The following is a 20,832-nucleotide window of genomic DNA, read 5'->3' on the forward strand; positions in this document are numbered from 1 at the left end:
ATATTCTATTATATATTATATTTTTTTTATTATTAAAAACCCGTTATACAAAAAAAGTTGTTTAAACTTCATATTGTGATATTTGAATTTAATATCATTTAAAGCTTTTTGAAAAATAATTTTTAGAAATTTTTTTGTTTTAATTCAAATAATTATATTAGAGAAAAAAACAAAACAAAAAATAAATCAAGAAAAACTTTTTTTTTTTTTAAAAACATAATATTGATTTTATATCCAATTTTATTTACAATTTAAAGTGAAAAAAAAATAAATGACAGGATTTTTTATAATATAATAATATAACTATTTTTCAATTATTTGATCTTTTTAGCTTTAAAAAATGTTGAAATTTTTATTGACCTACATTTATTGTTTTTAGTTTTCATAATATGAAATATGGAGGGGGAGAGGGTAGAACACCTAAAAACATTTCCTCTCATATATTTAACAAAACCTACTTTTATTATATAAATTTACTTAATGAATAAATATCGAAAATTTCAGAAAAACATGACTATTTGATATTTGCTGGATTTTTAAAACATGAGTGTCAATAGCTTAAAGAACGTCACTACATAGGGACGTTGTTTTAAAGTGTCGATAATGTAAACGCGATTTTTGTCTCGCATTTTCATTATTTTCGTATGCCGTAAATTTTTTTTAGGATGATGATATTAAACTTAAATTACAGTTACATCGTATTACATGTGGGGGTGGGTGTAAAACTGTGGCACACGTTGGAGGTACCTATGGCTTACTATTGAAAAAATCATTTATATAAATTCATACATCATCGAACAAATGGAATTTTAGTAAATTTAACAACTCTTAAGAGGGTTCCAACAATTCTCAGAAAGAAGTTGAATATAGATGAATTTTATCCTTTTTTTTAAAACTATTATAGATCAAAAAAAAAAAAAAAAAAAAAAATTATTTGGTGTCCAATTAATAAAGTTAAAACATTTTCATAAAGACAGTCATCTGGACCAGACAAAGTCATTTTTTTAACAGATCTTTTGAAAAAAAGTTGAGAACTCATGCTTGTTTGCCAGCTTTTTGAGGATTAGATTTGAAACATCAGACGATATAATTTTATACGTTAGATCTTGGTAAGGAGAAAAAATAAATTTAAAAGTAAAATAAATTTAAAAGTAAAATAAATTTAAAAGTAAAATAAATTTAAAAGTAAAATAAATTTAAAAGTAAAATAAATTTGAAAGTAAAATAAATTTGAAAGTAAAATAAATAAAAGTTAAAAGTCAACACCCATGAGAATAGCACAGATGAAAAAATATAATGAATAGAAACATCTTTAAGAAATCGGAGATCCATTTAGTTAAATACAATTTGGGGTTAAAATTGTCATCTTCAGGGAAAAGGACCCCACTTCTGCAAATATATTACTTGTTATTCGATATTATATAACATTGAAACTTGAGGAAAAAAAACAGATTACCACATGAAAACTAAGTTAATCATACTTTTAATTTTTTTTTTTTTTAAATATATTTTATAATTATTAGACTACCAGCTGAGTCAGTTTAAGTCTGCTTCTTTTAGCATACCTATTCAACAAGCATGGTCATATTTGTGATGTCTTTTGTCAGTAAAATTCTAGAAATTTTGAATTGAACTGCATCTACTTAGTTAACACAGATTCAAAATAAAGAAAGCTCAGTTCAAACAATGTAAGAGAGAAATGTCATTTAAAATTATCATCATTACAATAATCTTTGTAACTGGAATAATGTTTTCCAATTTTCAAACAAATTGAGGCCAAAGACATTTGGATATTATAATAAATGATTGAAAAAAAAATAAAATAAATAAATAACTAAAATAAACTGACCTTCAACCATTTGCCGAATCTTCTCTCTGTAGACATTGTGACCTTTCGAGTCGATGAACGTCCTTAGAAAGTTTTTAAAACGGTTTTTAATCTCAGTTTTCGGTGCCAACATAGTGACCCATTCCCGGACTGAATGACCCTTCATGTCTTCCAAGTTTTCAATACTTTCAATCTAGAAAAAGAAAAAAGTTAAAAATAATGATATAAGTCTGGACTTCAAAAATCAGAGGCAAACGTTTGGTGTACCTATCCAACAAGCATGGTTATATTTGTAATGCTTTTTGGCAGTAAAATTCTAGAAATTTTGAATTGAACCCTTTTTTATGAATATGTCTGCAGTTGTGACTATGGATGGAGAAAATCTTAAGTTAAAACTTTTACCAAATAAAACAAGTGAAGCATGCATGGTCCCACCCGTGAGTGCACAGTGAATGAGGCATTAAAATAAAAAAAAAAAAAAAAAAAAAAAAATGACTAAGTTCATCCCCCTTCCCCATTTAGCCCCAAAAGTTCCCAGGGGACATCAAATCCTGGTGAAAATGAACAAACAGTGCAGTTTTAGGCCTTAATATATGTAAATTTGAGTTCTGCACCAGGCAAAAAAAAAAAAAAAAAAAAAAAAAAGCCAAGTACATCCAAGGATAGAGTACTGCTGCCATATCTGGGCAGGAGCTGCTAAAAACAGCCTATCCTGCCTTGACAGAGTACAAAATAAACTTCGTAGCCTGCAACCTCTCTCCTACAGAAGGGACGTTGCGAGACTGTCATTGTTTTATTATTTCCATGGGAAATGCTCGTCTGAGCTCCAATGCCCCCCCCTATCACCAATCTTACACGAAAAACACCAGTCTAGCTGAAACTACTGTCAGTAATTTTCCCCACTCTTTATCTGTGCCTAAATCAAAACGTAGACTCCATGAACAAAGCTTCTTTTTTAGAACTGCACGCCTGTGGAACTCGCTTCCGTTTGGCTGTTTCCCACCTGACTACAACTTGGATGTCTTCAAGTCCAACATAAACAAATTCCTGATAAACCGCCCCCTTAAGTAAGACACTTTATCAGATCTCCATTACTAACGATTACTACAATATTGTCCCATTGATTACTGTACACGCAATAACCCTTACTTATCCCCGAGTGGCCTCCCGACCTTGATAAGTGGCGACTTTCATCTAAAAAAAAAAAAAAAAAAAGGGGGGGGGGGAGAAAAAGAAGAAAGAAATGACTAAGTCCGCCATTTTGAGAGCACTACAAATAGTTAGTTTTCAATCATAGAATCGTTACTGGCTAGCATCAAAATGTGTAACTCGGAAACATTGAAAGTGCGAAGCTTTGATCAAAGAAACTACACAGTCTGAAACGGTGGTTCCCAACCTATTTTGGGCCATGCCCCACCTAGGCATTTCTAAAATCCTGATGCCTCCCCTTCGTGATATTTAATTTTTGTTATTAAAAATCCCTGTTATTCAGTGAAGTAAGCTTAAAAGGCCATTAACTTGTATCTAAACAAGGTTCCAAAGAACATGGCATCAATGAAAGAGAAAAATTTTTAAACGAAAGGAAATTCAAATAAATAAAGTTTTAACAGAGAACTGAGATGCGAAAATATCGAATTTTTTAAATGAAAAATTATTTTATAATACTTTTATCATTTTCATTATTGAATAATAAAATTAAATTTAGCTTACATGAAAATGTGTTAGTGAGATCCTTGAGCATCATGTCAGGCTCTAATTTAGTGAGCTTAAGTCTCAAGTCTCCTCATCTAGTGATATCTAGTCAATTTCTTTTCTTCAGAAATAAATCATTGACAGCACTAAAGCCACATTCAGCTAAATATGAAGATGGGAAGGGTAACAATTTTCTTGCTAAGTTGGTTGAATGTGGGTATTTAGTTTCTGTCTCATCACAAAGCCATGACATCACTCCTTTTATATTGAATAAAGTTTTAACTGACTCATCATTTTGCATTTCAGAGAGTTCTTCTTGGTACTGCATCGAAATATCAGATATATCCACTAGCACTGGCTGCATCACCCATGTTGGAAAATCAATTTGTTTCGGTCTTTAAAATCAGAGGCCATAGTCTTTGGTATAGTAAGCCCAAGGGTGCACGTCATGCCCATGCCCCACCAAAATATTGGCATACCCCACTGGTGGGGCATGCGCCCCACGTTGGGAATGACTGCTCTAGAAGAAGCAGATGTAAACTGACTAGAGTGATAGCCAATAAAAGAGGAGGAATATATAAATGTAAAGATGATTAATCAGAAATCAGTAAAATTGTGTCCGAGTCCAAAAACCATTCTTTAATTGTTCTATTTTTTTTTTGTTTAAAACTTACTTTACCATTGCTGGTACCAATGATAAATATTTTTTTAATTTTAAACTACTAGTAAAACTAAAATTTATAGATCAACCTTACAGGTCTAATTTTTTTTTTTTTGATTGAAAATATATGCATGGGTTTTTGTGCTAATCCAACAAAAGAAAGGAAAAAATATGAAAAACAAGAGATTTAGACATCTTAAGAAAATCAGAATTGATAGTTATATCAGTATCGGAAAAGATATTAAAGGCGTCTCATCACTAATATATATATATATATATATATATATATATACAGGGTGTTCCAAAAGAAACAGTGCACTGAACACAAGAAAGGATATTTGTGTGCCAAAAGAAACAGTGCACTGAACACAAGAAAGGATATCTATACATTGAAAATGTTTAAATGTAGTTGAAAATGTTTAAATATATTATCATGTTTAAATGGTGTTTAAATATATAAAATGTTTAAATATAGTCCGCTTATATTAAATAAGCTTTTGTTTCGGGACCCTTTGAAAATGGTGCTTACCTTACAAGAAAGGATATTTATTATTGAAAATGTTTTCCGAGATGGTGGCAAATTCACAAAAGAAGTGCAAGAGTCATTTCAAGAAAAAATTTGGTGCAGAACGTTTGCCGCATCGAAATTGTGTTTCCGCTTTGTTGCATAAGTTCAAAGAAACTAGAAGTGTTCAAGACAAACCCAAAAGTGGCCGCCCAAAAGTCGTTACAGATACATTATTACAGAATGTTACCAACAAACTTCAGAGGAGCCCACGAAAGTCTTTGAGGCGTTTGTCTCAAGAAACTAGGATATCTCTAACATCAACTCACCGAGCAGTGCATCAACTTAAATTCTTTCCATATAAAGTGCATGTTGTTCATGAACTGAAGCCTCAGGATTCAGAAAAACGCGTACTCTTCTGTCGGTGGTGTGAAAATTTTATTCTAGAGAAAGGTGAAAACATTTTAAACCATACATTCTTCAGTGTTTGTTTGTTTGTTTGTTTGTTTTGTTTTACGGCATATCAACCACTTTGGGGTCATTTAATGCCGAAAGGTTCGTTATGTTGTGTTAAATATTGGTTTGTTCTTCTTAAGGTTTTTTTTTTTTTTTTTTTGGGGGGGGGGTCTTTCCTTATATTTTTGAGTATATTTTAGTTTCTTTCAGAAAATTGATAATTTTTTGGGGATCAATCTTGTTTAATATTGTTTTCAGATTTTTTTCTTGGTAATACTTTGTTCGGATTTGTTCAAGGTCAATGCAGTTTGTCAGTATATGGTGTATTGTGTAGGGTTCTTGACACGTTATACAGTTTGGTGTCTCCTCCCCTTTTAGTAGATGTGAGTGGGTGATGTGAGTGTGACCTATTCGCAGTCTGGTCATTACTACCTCTTCCTTTCTTGTTAACTTTTTGGTGTCTCTCGTTCCAATATTTGGTGTTATTTGGAATAGTTTGTTTTTGGTGCATGAGCTCCAGTTTTCTTGCCATTTTCTCTTCAAAAATGTGTTTATTTTAGTCTTTAGGTCTGTATAGGGGATTTTTCCACTTATGTGGTTTTGTTGCAGAGTTTCCTTTGCTGCCTTATCTGCTTGTTCATTCATGTATATGCCGATATGGCTTGGTATCCAGCAAAAGATAATGTTTTTTTTCATGGTTATGGCATCTATTTTGTTTAGCAATTTTGTAATAAGTGGGTTTGTCATTTTTTTTTCTTTTAGAGATATGAGTATTGAAAGTGAGTCAGTAAATATGATATATTTTTGATGGTCATCATTGGTTATTATATTCAGTGCCAAATCTATGGCTGTTGCTTCTGCGCTGAAAATAGAAGATTCGTTTGGGAGCCTTTTCTTTAGTTTTATTTTTTTGTGGATGGCTGCGCATCCTACTTTATCTCCATCTTTTGATCCGTCAGTGTAAATTTGTGTATATTCTTTGTATGTATTCTGGATGATAAGTAGTTCTTCATGGAAGGTTGATGGGTGGGTTTTCGTTTTGGGATATTTATTTAATTTTAATATTATGTGTGGTTGTTTGATCATCCAGGGTGGAGTTTTTGATTTGTTATATTTATGTATTTTTGTAATGTCCATTTGGGCTTCTGTGAGAAGGTTTTTTATCCGGAGGCTGTAGGGCTTGATATCTTCTTTCTTGTTGAAGAGATGTGTGTATTGTGGGTGAAGGGTACATTGATATGCAGGATTTGTTGGACTTGATACCAGCTTTAGGTAATATTGTAGCGCTAACTTCTGTCGTCTTAGAATCAGTGGAGGCTCGTGGGCCTCTATATAGAGGCTTTCTACTGGAGAGGTTCTAAATGCTCCCAAGGCTAATCTTAATCCTTGATGGTGGATTGTATTTAGTTCTTTTATGTAGGACTTCCTTGCTGCTCCATAGATGAAGCATCCATAGTCCATTTTAGATCTGATTAGAGTTTGGTATAATTTTAATAATGTGACTTTGTCTGCACCCCAATCGGTGTGTGCTAGGACTTTGATCAATTGCATTGTCTTTTGGCATTTTGCTTTTAAATATTTTATATGCGGTATAAAGTTCAATTTTTTATCAAATATAATACCTAAATATTTATGTTGGTCGGTAAGTGGGATGTTCTTGTTATCCAGTTTCAGGTTGGGGTCGTGGTGGAATTTTCGTAATTTGCAAAAGTGGATGCATTTAGTTTTTTCCTCTGAGAATGTAAATCCATTTTCTATGGCCCATTTGTTTATTTTATTCAGACAGAGTTGTAGTTTGCGTTCGGCTGTTTGTATATATTTAGATTGGTAGTATATAAGTAGGTCGTCCACGTATAGGGCATTTTCAATTCCTGGGTCTATGTTTTTTATGATATTGTTTATTTTAATGTTGAAGAGGGTGACAGACAGGATACTGCCTTGGGGGACCCCCATTTCTTGATCTTTTTGGACTGAATAAGTGTTGTCCATCCGTACTTGGAAGTTTCTATTTGTTAAGAAATTTCTGATAATTTCTGGCATTCTACCCCTAAGTCCTAGTTCATACAGGTCTTTTTGGATTCCGTATTTCCAAGCGGTGTCATACGCCTTTTGCATGTCAAAAAAAATTGCTATTAGATGTTCTTTTTTTGCAAATGCTTCTCTTATGCGTGTTTCCAGTTTTATTAAGTGATCGGTGGGGCTTCTATTTTTCCTGAAACCCGACTGGCTTTCTGTAATTAGATTTTTGCTTTCCAAGTACCAATTTAATCTTTCGTTAATCATTCTTTCAAAAGTTTTGCACAAACAACTAGTTAGTGCAATGGGTCGGTAGTTTGTTGGGTTTGTATGGTCTTTTTTTGGTTTGGGTATTGGGATTACTGTTGCCTGCTTCCAGTTTTTTGGAATGTTGTTAGTTATCCATATCTCATTGTAAATTTGTAATAAGTAGTCCAGTGATGGTTTTGGTAGTTTTTTGAGGAATTGATAATGGATCTCGTCGGGGCCGACTGCTGTATCGGGAGATTTGTTTATTGCCTCCTCTAGTTCTGCACTGTTGAATAATTGATTGTAGTTTTCTTCATTTTTTGATTTGAAGTTTATTTTTATTTTTTCTTCATTTTTCTTTATAGCTTGGAATTTTTTATTTTGGTTTTTTGATGATGAGTTCATTGAGAATTGTTCTGCTAATTTATTTGCGATATTTTGTTTGTCGGTAATCTTTGTGTTGTCGCATATAAGGTGTTTAATAGGGTTCTTTGTATTTTTTCCTGCTATTTTTCTGACCATCTCCCATACTTTTTTGGGTTTTGTGTTTTGATTAATTTTTGTTACATAATCTTTCCACGAGTTCCGTTTTGATTCTTTGATAGTTTTCCGTGCTTTGGCTTTGCTGTTTTTATAGGTGTCCAAATTTTCTTTCGTTGGACTGTTTTTAAATTTCCTTAGGTTTGCACGTCTGGCTCTTATAGCTTCTTTGCATTCTTTATTGTACCAGGGTTTGTTATATTTTGTAGTAGTGGAACTTTTTGGTATGTTCTCCTCGGCTATTGTGAGTAGGGTGTTGCTGAAATATGTGATGTGTTCTAAGTCAGGATTCGCTTCAGGTATTAATCTGTATTGACATGTATTTTGGAAATTTTCCCAATTTGCCTTTTGTAAATTCCAGCGGGGTGTTTTGTCTTCTGGCTTGGGATTCTCGTTTTCTATTATGATTGGGAAGTGGTCACTTCCGCATGCATCCTTATGTGTTCTCCAGCTATAATCCATGTATATAGTTGGGTCACATAGTGTTATATCGATTGCTGATAGGGTTCCCGTTGGTGGGTGCATATATGTATTCTCTTTGTTGTTGAGTAGGCATAGATCGTTTTGGTTAATTATTTTTTCTATGGTTTGGCCTCTTTTGTTGTTTTTTTTACTGCCCCACCATATATTATGACTATTGAAGTCTCCCAACAGTAGAAAAGGTTTAGGTAGTTGTTTGATTATATTGTTTAATTCAGTTTCGTTTATTGTTTCATTTGGTGGTATATAGAGTGAGCATAGGGTTATTGTTTTGTGTAGTGTTGCAGTTATTGCAACAGCTTGCATATTTGTTTTTAAGTTCACTTTGCTGTGTGGAATGTTTTCGTTTATCAGTATTGATGATCCACCGGTGGCTTTGCATGATAATTTGTTTATGTGGTTGTATATTGAGTAGTGTTTTATGTTAATTTTGTCATTTTCTTTTAAGTGTGTTTCCTGTAGGCAAATTATTGCAGGACATAAGGATTTGATAAGTATTTGCATTTCTTCGATATTAATTTTTAATCCTCTTATGTTCCACTGTAGGATTTTGTTAGTCATGGTTTATATTTTCTTTTGGTTTTGGACTGTTGGTGTTTATGTCTACGTCCATAGTTTCGATGTTAGTTTGGGTGTTTCTTTTGGAAGTGGATGGTCTGTTTCTTGTTTCTGGTGAGAGGCTTTTTTTGGGTTTTGGTCTGGGACTTTTAGATTTACTTTGTCTTGACTGTCTTTTTTGGCTATCAGTTTCAACTAGTTCAAATTTATTTTCATTTTCAATTAATACTAATTCTGTTTTTTGTTTGTCATTTTGTTTTTGGGGGGTAGTTTTTTTGTTGTTCTGTTCTATTTCCATTTTTTCTGTTGTTGTGTGTTTATTTTTAACATCTGTTTTTGTCCTTGTTTGTGACTTGGATCTTTCACGTTTTGATAATTGAGGAGGTTTCATTTCTTTAGGGATTGATTCCTCAATATTGATGGAAGTTTTTCTGATTTCCTTTGTTTCGTTTTCTTTTATACTGGGTTGTTCGTTTCTGACTTTTATTTGGCTGTTGGAGTTTATTTTCAGTTCTGATAAAAAAGATTTTAATTCTTCAAGTATGTTCTTTAGTTCTTTTGCTAGGTTTGCAATTTCTGGAGCAAGGTTTAGTTCATTGTAGTTGTACATTTTGTTTGCTTGTTGGGTTATTGTGGCATATGAGTTTTTGGTGCGATTTGTGACTTCTTTGCGGGCTTCTTGGAAGGTTATATTTTTTTGATATTTGATTGTTATTATTTCCTTCTCTTGATTATATATTTTGCACTGTTTTGAGTGAGAGTGGTGCTCTTCTTGACAGTTTGTGCATTTGGTTTTATTTGGACAGTCTTCTTCATCGTGGTCTGGGTTTTTTTCACTGCAGTTTCCACATGTGAAGAATCTTAGACATTGGTCTTTATTATGTCCAAACTTTTGGCAGTTGTAGCATTGTAAAGGTTTTGGGATGTATTGTTCTATTTTCGTTCTTTCATAACCTATATTGATGGTCTCTGGTATTTGAGGATAATTGAATGTTAATATATAAGTGTTTGTATATATTACCTCTCCTTTTTTTTTAAATGTGATTCTTTTTACATCTGTGACCCCTTGGTTTTTTAGTTCTGTTTTGATTTCTTCTGTTGTGCAGACGGAGATTTCCTGGTTTTTTATGACTCCTTTGGAGTAGTTTAGTGTTTGGTGTGGATAAGCTTTGATGTTTGTTTCATGCAATTTTTGTAGTTGAAGTAGAGTTTTGGCCTGTTTTTTATTTAGTACTTCTACCAATATGGTACCATTCCTTAATTTTTTGACATTTTTAGGTGTTATTTTGCTTGATATTACCTTTTGGATAATGAAGGGTGACATTTTAGTTAACGGTATATTAGACGTTGCTTCTAGCACGATGAATCTTGGAAAGTTTGTATCTTCATTGTCGCTGTCAGAGTCAATTTCTGTGTGTGGTCTCTTGGATTTTTTGGTATTCATAATAATTTTTGAAAAATTCATCAGCCATGCTCCCCACCCTCCTCGGAGCCCCTTATGGGGAAGAACTATGAGGGGGTAAATCCCATTCGCCTCGGTTCTCCAGGGCTACATAGCTGGTATACTCAAACATGGGGAGGTTTCCAAGCATTCACAATATATGGTTATGCCCACCCAAGTATGGGATTTCCCTGTATTTTTATTATTCCTGATGGTTACCTTTTTCCCAGCTTGATTGACCCTTCAGCCATCGCTTATTAATTCAGTTTATTGTTTATGTTGAGTGTTAGTGTGTTTTTGTTTGGATTGTCTGAATTAGTGCTTGTCATGACCAACCGATTGATTGGATCGGGCCTATCCAACCTCCCGTCTAGCCTAGTAAGGGCCAAAGTGGTGTGTTGTAGTATCATGTTATTATTTCCTAGGCATGTTCCACTCAACCACCAGGATCCCGTTCTTAATGCATTACGGGTTGCCACCAACGGTCAACTGGTGGTCCCATTGAAGGATTTTTACCCTCTGCAGGGGGGCAGTTGGTATGTTCTATCGCCCTACCAACTAGGCAAAAAAAAAAAAAAAAAAAAAAAAAAGGTGAGGAGGTGAAGGAAAAAGAAAACGAGGGAGGGGAGGGGGAGGAGAATGTTGTTTTTGTTTTTGTTTTCGCAGAACATGACTAAGTTTTGCAAAAGGGAATAAAAAAACAAAGACATCTATGTAGGTGCGTTTCATCTCAGGAAGTCAGTAGACAGCCTGATCTGGTAGCACCAGCATTCTTCAGTGATGAAGCATGGTTCCATTTGTCTGGGTACATGAACAGTCAGAACTCTAGAGTGTGGTCTACAATAAATCCTCATGCTCTGTTTCAGAAGCCACTCCACGATCAAAAAGTTGGTGTTTGGTGTGCTTTGTCAAGGCGGCGTATAATTGGACCTATCTTTTTTGAAAACACCATCACATCTGAGTGTTACATTCATAACATCCTGGAGCCATTTTTTGATCAACTGACGGAGCAAGAAAAGCAACAAGGCTGGTTCCAGCAAGATGGTGCAATTGCACATATGGCTCGTGTCAGTATGGCTGCAGTTGGTGATGTCTTTGGGGATCGTGTGATCTCTCGTGGTTGTGGCCACCTCGATCACCGGATTTAACACCTCCTGACTTTTATTTGTGGGGCAAATTCAAAGGCTCAGTGTATGCAGACAATCCTCGAACTACGGATGAACTGAAGCAGAGAATAACAAGTGTTATTCAAAACATCAAACCTGATGAACTTGAGTGTTTTTCAAAACATGCAGCGTCGCGCTCGTTTATGTCTGCAGGTGAATGGCGCACACTTTCAACAGTTATTGTAGATCATATCTTACTGCACGAGTCAATCCTCAATCGTACTTTAGTTGATAAGGTATTGGATTTGTGAGTATTTGCAATAAATAGTATGTTTCTGTGAGTTTTGTTTCTTTGGGTTATTAGCATATTTCTACTGCACTGTTTCTTTTGGAACACCCTGTATATATATATTAAAAAAAATTGTAAATTGGACGGACAAATTCCACTCACCTCCTCATCATCCTCATCCATTGCCCCCTCGGCAGCTTTTTCAGCAACGCGTCTACGTCTTGTAGGACGATCTTCATCAGAATCAGAATCATCTAGAAAAAAAAAAAAAAAAAAAAAAAAAAAAACGGTTAATAAAACTGTGCAATAAAAAAATTCATGTAACAAATATTAGGAGTAATTTGTCTTGGAAGCTATAAAACGATTAAATGGGATCAATTGGGTATGATTGATGGAGCATAACAGGATCATTGCCAGCACCTTCAAAATGTATTGTTGGATTGCTACAAATAACAGGGATGTGCCCAGGATGATGAAAGAGTTTCCGGCCACGGTTACGGTCGTTAATGTGGTTTCAAGTGAGGACAACATTAGGCTACCTCACATCTTCGAAGTCAGCCTGGATATGTGCTGAAGAGTGTGGTGATCCCGTAGTGCAATCAGATATCCGCTAGCAGACTCTGGGTGTGGCAGCAGGACTCTGCGCTGGCCCACAAGTTCAGAGACCCAGGCTTGGCTTCAGAAGGAGTGCTATGACTTTATTCCCTTCTCTCACTGCCCCCCCCCTCCCGACCTGAAACTGCTAGACTACTTCGTTTGGTCATACATTGATAACATCACCAACCTGACCTCCCACAACACCAAAACCAGCTTGATTGCTGCTATCCTCCCAGTGCTCGTGGAAAAGGCATGCTCCCAGTTCCAGACCAGCATACTTGAATTAAATTTTCAATAAAAGTTTTAATAAAAAGCTTTAGGACAACACTTATCGTTCCATCCTGTGGCAATAAACCAAAATAAACAAAAAACTTTAGCGTGTACATACCTCTCATGAAATGTCGTAGATCGAAACAGTGAAACGTTATTTAGTGCTAGTACACTTATTGATCCGCATTTTTTTTAAATAGTATTTTCAAGTTTAATTAAAGCTTTACGATACCTGTTCTTATTAAATTGTTAGGTGAAAGTACAGAATAGGTACACAACACCCTGCCGTCCCCATGTTAAGAATGGTTTTCTAAATGTCATTATTTCAGCACGGCTCAATAAGTGCATGAATACCTTCTATTTTCAAGAATAAAATAAAAACTACTCAATGAGAACACTTTTTTAAATAATCATTTTTTATTCAAAAATAAAAATTGTTCAAAACATGTTTTTTTTTTTCCAAAGCTTATTCAGATTTTTTTTAATAACCATATTTTTCATGAACATGCTCTAAAAATGTTTCAAAATTATCTAATATTTTTTCACTTTTCATGTTATAAGCCTCTGTATACATGGCCTCATCGACATGAAACCATTTCATTTCTCCTACTGATCCCGATATGTATTTCAGTATTCTTTTAATACGAGACCAGTAGGCTTCAATATTGTTGGTGCAAACACCAGTAAGCGGATCCACAAAATTTTGTGAATGGTTTACAGTCCCGTGAACATAATTAAACTTGAAAATAATATTTAAAAATAGCGTGGATTCCATTTTGACTTACAATTTTCCTGTTAATAATTATATAAACTCCGGCGCAAAAAAAAAAAAACTATGTAAAAATAATAACTTCTCCCTCAGTCGAACAACATCGGAGACGATGCGTATTTCTTTACAGGGGTAGCATTCGTGTACATCAATCCTTTTTCTTTATACTTTTTAATATATAAAATAACTTCTGAAATTGTTATTAATTTCATGGTGCATGTTTAATTCATGGTTACAATATTTGTTTTGACTTATCTTCAAGGAAAGAAATTTTATGAAAAAAAAAAAAAAAAAAAAAAAAAAAAAAAAAAAAAAAATCAAATCGTTTTCGAAATTCCCTTAATTGTATTTCCACTTTTTTACTGTACAAAATTTTTTCACTACACAAAAACTTTTGATTATATAATGGTATATTTCAAAACAATTCCATGGGAATCGGTATCGTACTTGGTATCAGAATCGTTAATCAACATTTTCCTGGAATCGGAAAAAAATTTAGGAATCGTCCCAACACTACTAATTACCCTACGTTTTCGAGTTCATCCTACCTCTCTATTTTTTAAAAAATTGTTTTTTAAATTTCGTCCTTGTGCCAATATCCTTCACCTGGGCAAAAGTTAATTATCAAGTCATTTAATTCACTATTCTTTTTTATGTTATTTTCCTCCTTCATGATACAGGTTCAAGCCTGCCTGCCCCCACCACTTTTTTTTTTGGTCAACACACACCTCCAAAACACTTGGGCAATGCTGGACACTCCTTATATATTTTTTTTTTTTAATTTTCCATTTTTTTTGTCACGGAAAAAAAAGAAAAAAAAAAAAAAAAAAAAAAAAAGAAAAAAAAAAGACGGGGATTTACTTACCATACATCAGTCCTCTTCGCATCCGTCCAGAAGCCAAGCCTTCTTCACGGTCACGTTTCTTCATGGCTTTTTCCGCTTCTTGCCGAGCTCCATCAGAGAGCTCTGATAAATCCGCATCATCATCCAAGCCATCTTTGGCATAAACGTCCAAAGCTGGAATAACACGATAATCCCTGCAAACGAAAGAAAGAAAATCTAGAATGAGACAAAATATTGTAGAACAGATAAATAATTTTAGGTATTCCTTTTATTTTTTTCTTTCAAAAGATGATTATAAAATTTATTAATAAAATTATTAGAACCCCCATCTGTATTTTGACAAACTTCAAGAATTAGATGGAGTTATCTCCACCCCCACCCCCCTCTTAGTTGAAATTTCCTGTTGCTGTGATTGTTCTCACTAAAATTTGATTCTTCAGGAAGAAAAATACTTGATTGAATGAAGCAATTTTTTAAATGAAAACTTCATTCTATAATGGGTATGTACATCATATATTTTTCTTTATTTTTATGTTTTTAACATCTTTGCTAAACTGTATAAACAGAGAGAGAGAGAGAGAGAGAGAGAGAGAGAAAAGATGGATTAGCACAAAAACGGAAGAATTTGAAGAAAAAATGTTCATTGCTTACTGTTCAAAATTGTCGCCAAACAATTCTTCGCCTTCCTCTTCTTCCTCGTCAATAACAGGATCAGCCAATTCAGACTCATCTTCGAATGGAGGAAGATCTCGACCAGGGCTGGAAGTTACTGGATCCCTCCGGCTTTGAGATCCATCAGGACTGGCTACAGAAAATGGATCTGAAGTTGGGTCCTGTCGTCAAGAATGAAAAAAAAAAAAAAAAAAAAAGTTACTTCATACAAATTTCAAACATTTGAGCCTGCTGTTTTTCGTTAAAGCTTAAAAAAAAAAAAAAAAAAAAAAAAATTTGTAAACAGATGTGTGCGTGTGTATATATAACCAGGGTGTCCAAAGTCTGGCTACATTATGCAGCCAGACTTTGTGGGCACTGTGTGTGTGTGTGTGTGTATATATGTGTGTGTGTGTGTGTGTGTGTGTGTGTGTGTGTGTGTGTGTGTGTGTGTGTGTGTAAAGTGGTGGACGAATGTTTAAAATAGACATTTGGCAAAGTTATCTGCGGCCACCGTTTCGTGGGTTGATCGGTAGAACTGCGGATTATCCATGTGATAGTTCCAGGTTCAATCGTCGGCTTGAGAGGTGCTAGTCTAGCGGCACTAATGAGCTGTGATACAACAAAACAGAACTGTATGTTGATGACTACAAATATACACACACACGGGGAGTCAGAAGTAGGTGAACATTTTGAACAGGTTTATGTCTCAGTTATATCAAAGCAATCCTTTATTATAACTATATTGCAACTATGTTATTTTGTTATATAATTACATTTATTTTAATGTTTTCTTTTTTCAAATGTTTAAGAGAACCCATAATGTCAAATAATTTAAGTACCGATACAAGAATATGGTTGTTTAAAGAGTATTAGAAATCTTAAAATACTGAAACCGTAAGGAGAAAGTGGGTTGGTACTCCAGCTCCGAAAAGAGAAACCATTTACCGTATGCATGACAAATCCGATGCAACTGACTTGGTCTTTAATGCTCCTAAAACTGGTCGATCTAAAACAGTCTGCACGGAGAATAATAAGCAACGTGTTGCCGATGCGTTTGTTTAAAGTCAAAGTCAAAAAAATCTACCAGAAGAGCTCCTATGGAATTAAGTATACCACAAACCTCTATTAGGCGAATCATAACATGAATCGGGGTAAAACCCTATCGAAAAGTAGCAATGGAGGAAGATGGAACTCAACTCTTTCAGAGATATTGAGCACCTTTATACTTCATCCTAAATAATTAGGTTATGTTTTTATTTATATCTCCCACAGATTTTTAAGGTCAGAATTATTCACCTGTCATTAATGACTTTTCCTTCAATTAAACATTCTTTATAAATTTCTGTGACGTCGATTCTAGTCGAGAATCGAATCTTTAATCAGACGGCATCAAAACCAACCCCTTCAAACGGCTGTAATTAATCCGATCTTCAAACAATGCTGAACTTGTATTCCAGTTCCTGCTCAAGATAAAGGACTATTACCTTTCGAGGTGTTACCAGCTTTATTCAGAGGCAAATTAGGCATATAAAATTTGTGTCGAATTTTAGAGGTATGCTTTGTTGTAATTGTTTTTTTTTTTGCCATTTTTGTCTTGGAGTTAAACCAGGTGAGAAGATAATTCCTCATACTGTTTTTTTTTTTTTTTTTTTTTTTTTTTTTTTTTTTCAAAAAAGTAATTACTTTAAACCTGTAGTTTATTGCTAAATAATTTAAAACGTACATATTAAATGTATGATGACCTTTCAAACTTCTGATGAAGTTAGCTTCAAATGCTAGATATTTCAGAATTAAATCTTGATGTCTATTCATACTTGATAATTTTAATTGTTAAAAAAAAAAAAAAAAAAAAAAAGGTCGGGTTTGTATTACTGTACACAGATTCGAAAAAGTTGTTAAAAAATATATATATAACAAATAAATGTTATCAAAGGCAAGATAAGTTACTTTTCTACCAAACTGGATATAATTGTCGTGTTTTTATTCAATTTAACATGTTTATTCAGCTCGAAAAGCATACAGTGTTTACCGATGTATTGGAAAATTCAAAATGGCGGCCGACTCTCTTTAACACGGTAAGTTCGGGAAAAGGTGTTATAAATAATAAACTAGACAAAATACTATTAAAAAAACACTGAATATATGTCAAGTTATGTCACGGTAACATATATTGAGCGAATTTCTAACAGTATTTTGTCTAGTTTATTATTTATTACACCTGCCCACTACTGCCACAGCTACAGCAGCACCAGCCAAGGCAGAGAAATCAAGCGACCCACAGTATCGGCTGCAGGTTCAAGTGCTGACTTCGCCTACTTTGAGCAGAGATGGGACGACTACAAAACCGCCTGCCACTTACAGGGAACGGATCTAGTGTTTCAACTCCTCGAGTGCTGTGACGACCCCTTGAGAAAAGAGCACAAGGGCGTTCGGATCTCTCGCACATTCTGACGAGACAACCGTCCTACAAAAAATAAAAACTCTCGCTGTACGACAAGAGAATGTTGTGGTAGCAAGAGTTCAACTACAAAGCATGAAGCAGGACAGGGACGAACCGGTTCGTGCGTTCGCCGCAAGGCTCAAAGGGCAGGCTGGTGTGTGTCGGTACCTGATAGGCTGTACAAACTGTGGAAGCCAAATTAGCTACAGTGACAGCGTGATCCAAGATTGTGTCATCCGGGGTATCTACGACGATGATATCCGACTGGACATACTGGGACAACCCCAACTAGCAGAGCAATCGCTTGAGGAAACTGTCTCCCTCATCGAGGCCAAAGAAAGTGGGAAGCGCTCCGCTGGCCGCCTTCTCATAAACAGCAATGAGCCCACTACTGCTGCAGCTACCAGCTCATACAGAAGACAAGAGCGGAGTCGTCTACAGAATCGTGGATCAAATACTACCTCCAACCAGAACTCTACTCGTCGGCATAACCGACACCCTTCTCCAAGCAACCCACCCTGCGGTTACTGCGGACAATCTCACCAGATACCTACATCAAGAGCAGTCAGAATGAAAATTTGCCCGGCGTATAATAACACATGCTCCCATTGTGGCATACCCCATCACTTTGGAAAGGTTTGCCGACGCAATCAACAGAGGCGCACTCCCATCGCAAGCAATAATGCCATCACTGTGTTCGATAACGACCCTGCGGTTCTATTTGATGCCCTTTGCTCCGTCGAAACACCCCCTCCCTCCAACGCAGATCCAGAAGCTATTTCTGAGACACACACTTTTGTCCTTGAACACCATATATACAATGACCTGTGTAGAGTGTGGGAACGTTGTGCGTCCGATCCACAACCATTCATAAAGGTTGATATACAGGTCATCCCTTCTGACATTGCTGACATTGGCATACCCCCTCACTTCCACAGCCATTGTGACGCATACAGCTATGGCAGATACAGGATGCCAGTCGTGCCTAGGTGGCATCACAGTATTACATAAGATGGGCTTGACAGTCTGTGACCTCATTCCGTGCACAATGAAGATGTCAGCTGCCAATGACAAATTGATTGAAATCGCAGGCGCCCTTCCACTGCACATATCGGGCGTATCTGACAGCACACGGCAGCTCGTATATTTCACACCATCCACAGAGCGCCTTTACCTATCTAAGCATGCGTGTGTGGCTCTCGGCATGATCCCTGCAAACTTCCCATCTGTTGGTACAGCCTCACAACTTTCTTCCTGTGATGCCACATATCCTCCCACGGAAGGAAGCAAAAGACCATGTAAGTGTCCGGATCGTGAGACACCCCCTCCTCCCCCGACCACAATCCCATACCCACCAACAGAGGAGAATAGGGAGAAAATAGAAAACTGGCTACTGGATCACTACACCTCCAGCACATTCAACACCTGCCAGCACCAACCATTACCCATGATGTCAGGCCCACCCATGCGACTCATGATCGACCCGAATGCAGAACCAGTTGCCTACCACACCCCTATTCCTGTGCCGATACATTGGCAAGAGGGAGTGAAAGCAGGCCTTGATCAAGACGTTCGACTGGGTGTCATAGAGCCAGTTCCTGTTGGCACACCAGTCACATGGTGTCATCGAATGGTTGTCTGCCCCAAAAAATCTGGTAAACCCCGACGCACGGTGGACTTCCAACCACTCAACCGGTATGCCACTCGAGAAACGCATCACACCCAGTCCCCATTCCACCAAGTCCGATCCATCCCTCCACACACACGGAAGACCGTTTTCGATGCTTGAAATGGTTACCACAGCATTCCACTTCACAATGAGGATCGCCACTATACAACATTCATCACCCCATGGGGTAGATATAGATATTGTGTGGCCCCACAAGGGTACGTAGCTTCAGGCGACGCCTACACACGGCGGTTTGATGAGATAGTTATGGATGTTCCGAACAAAGCGAAAATCATCGACGACACCCTCTTGTGGACCTCAACATACCAGAGTGACAATGGAATTGAGAGAAGCTTCTTCCAAGCAGTCGAGTGACTGGATCTTTGCGGTCACAATGGCATCACAGGCAATCCTGACAAATTTGGATTTGCCAAGAAGGAAACGGAGTTCGCCAGTTTTCAAATCAGGGAAACAACTGTGGGGCCATGTGAATCCTTCGTGGAAGCAATAAAAAAATTTCCCACTCCCAGAAATATCACGGATATACGCAGCTTCTTTGGACTTGGTTCACAAGTCTCGTATGCATTTGCAGCGACAGAGAAAATGAAAGCATTCAGAGACTTCCTGAAACCCAGTGTCAAATTTGACTGGACTGACAAAATGCAACACACCTTTGAAGAAGCAAAAAGACGGATTATCCACGAGATCAAACATGGCGTGGAGATCTTTGACAAACGCAGGCCAACTTGTCTAGCAACCGATTGGAGCAAAGACGGCATAGGATTCTGGCTATTCCAAAAACACTGTCTCTGCCCAGCACCTCACAAACCCTTCTGCTGCAAAAACGGATGGAAGATTGCCCTGGTAGGAAGCAGGTTCACATCATCAGCAGAGTCCCGCTACGCCCCCATCGAAGGGGAGGCTTTGGCAGTAGTAGAGGCTTTGGACAAAGCTAGACATTTTATTATCGGGTGCCGATATGTATGTTGTCCATCTCAAATCCTAAACATATATATATATATGACTTGAGTTCTTTCAGCTATAACCGAAACAAAAACTTATGAAAAATTCTTGGTAAAATTATTTATTACAAGAAATAGAATATCATAACAATTAAATGACAGTCACTCGGAAGAAAAAAAGATGCCACACAAAATAACACACATAGAATATTACTTAGCAATTCAGGACAACAATTTTATGTCGTAAAGAAATAATCCAAGTAAAAATTGGACCACAGCAGACAAAAAACAAATCTAAGACAGTTTCATAATTTCTAGAGGCATGAAACCCAACATTACGTTGGATCTATGGGGTGAGTTGTAACTTGAAAAATTATATACAACTAGCGAGACTTATCTCGGTGTTACCTAGGAAAATTGAGAAAAGGATTTGAAGGACTCATTAGGGCATTGCGCAGGACATTTGTCACCTATGGGATAGCAGAGGAACTTTCTTCTGACAATGGCCCTGAATTCACCGCCTCCAAAACTGAGCGCTTCCTAAATGCTTGGAGAGTGAGTCACAGACACTCATCAGTAGCATTCCCTCACAGTAATTCCAGAGCTGAGATCAGTGTAAAAACTGTAAAACGACTGTTAGTCAACAACACAAGTGCATCTGGATCATTAAACACTGACTCCTTCCAAAGGGCCATGCTCCAATATCGCAATACACCAGATCGTGACACTGCCTTCTCCCCTGCTATGTGCCTCTTTGGACGCCCTATCAGAGACTTCATCCCGATACACCCGGGAAAATACAGACC

At 36.2% G+C, this 20,832-nt stretch overlaps 1 protein-coding gene across 1 annotated transcript in view; it reads right to left on the reverse strand.

Annotated features, from left to right (window-relative positions):
• LOC145297748 (DNA replication licensing factor mcm2-like) overlaps nucleotides 1–20,832 on the reverse strand; it is a 56,365-nt gene that overhangs the window by 32,077 nt on the left and 3,456 nt on the right. Inside the window, exons 2-5 of the mRNA XM_080143978.1 lie at nucleotides 14,953–15,134; nucleotides 14,323–14,495; nucleotides 11,984–12,075; nucleotides 1,850–2,021 (exon numbers count right to left, since the gene is read on the reverse strand). Of these exons, the coding sequence (XP_080000104.1) occupies nucleotides 1,850–2,021; nucleotides 11,984–12,075; nucleotides 14,323–14,495; nucleotides 14,953–15,134 (619 nt within the window). The remainder of the gene's footprint in view (nucleotides 1–1,849; nucleotides 2,022–11,983; nucleotides 12,076–14,322; nucleotides 14,496–14,952; nucleotides 15,135–20,832) is intronic.

This window comes from Euprymna scolopes, chromosome 18 (genome assembly GCF_053919585.1).
Source record: "Euprymna scolopes isolate OS-2025 chromosome 18, ASM5391958v1, whole genome shotgun sequence".
Taxonomy (NCBI): Eukaryota; Metazoa; Mollusca; class Cephalopoda; order Sepiida; family Sepiolidae; genus Euprymna; species Euprymna scolopes.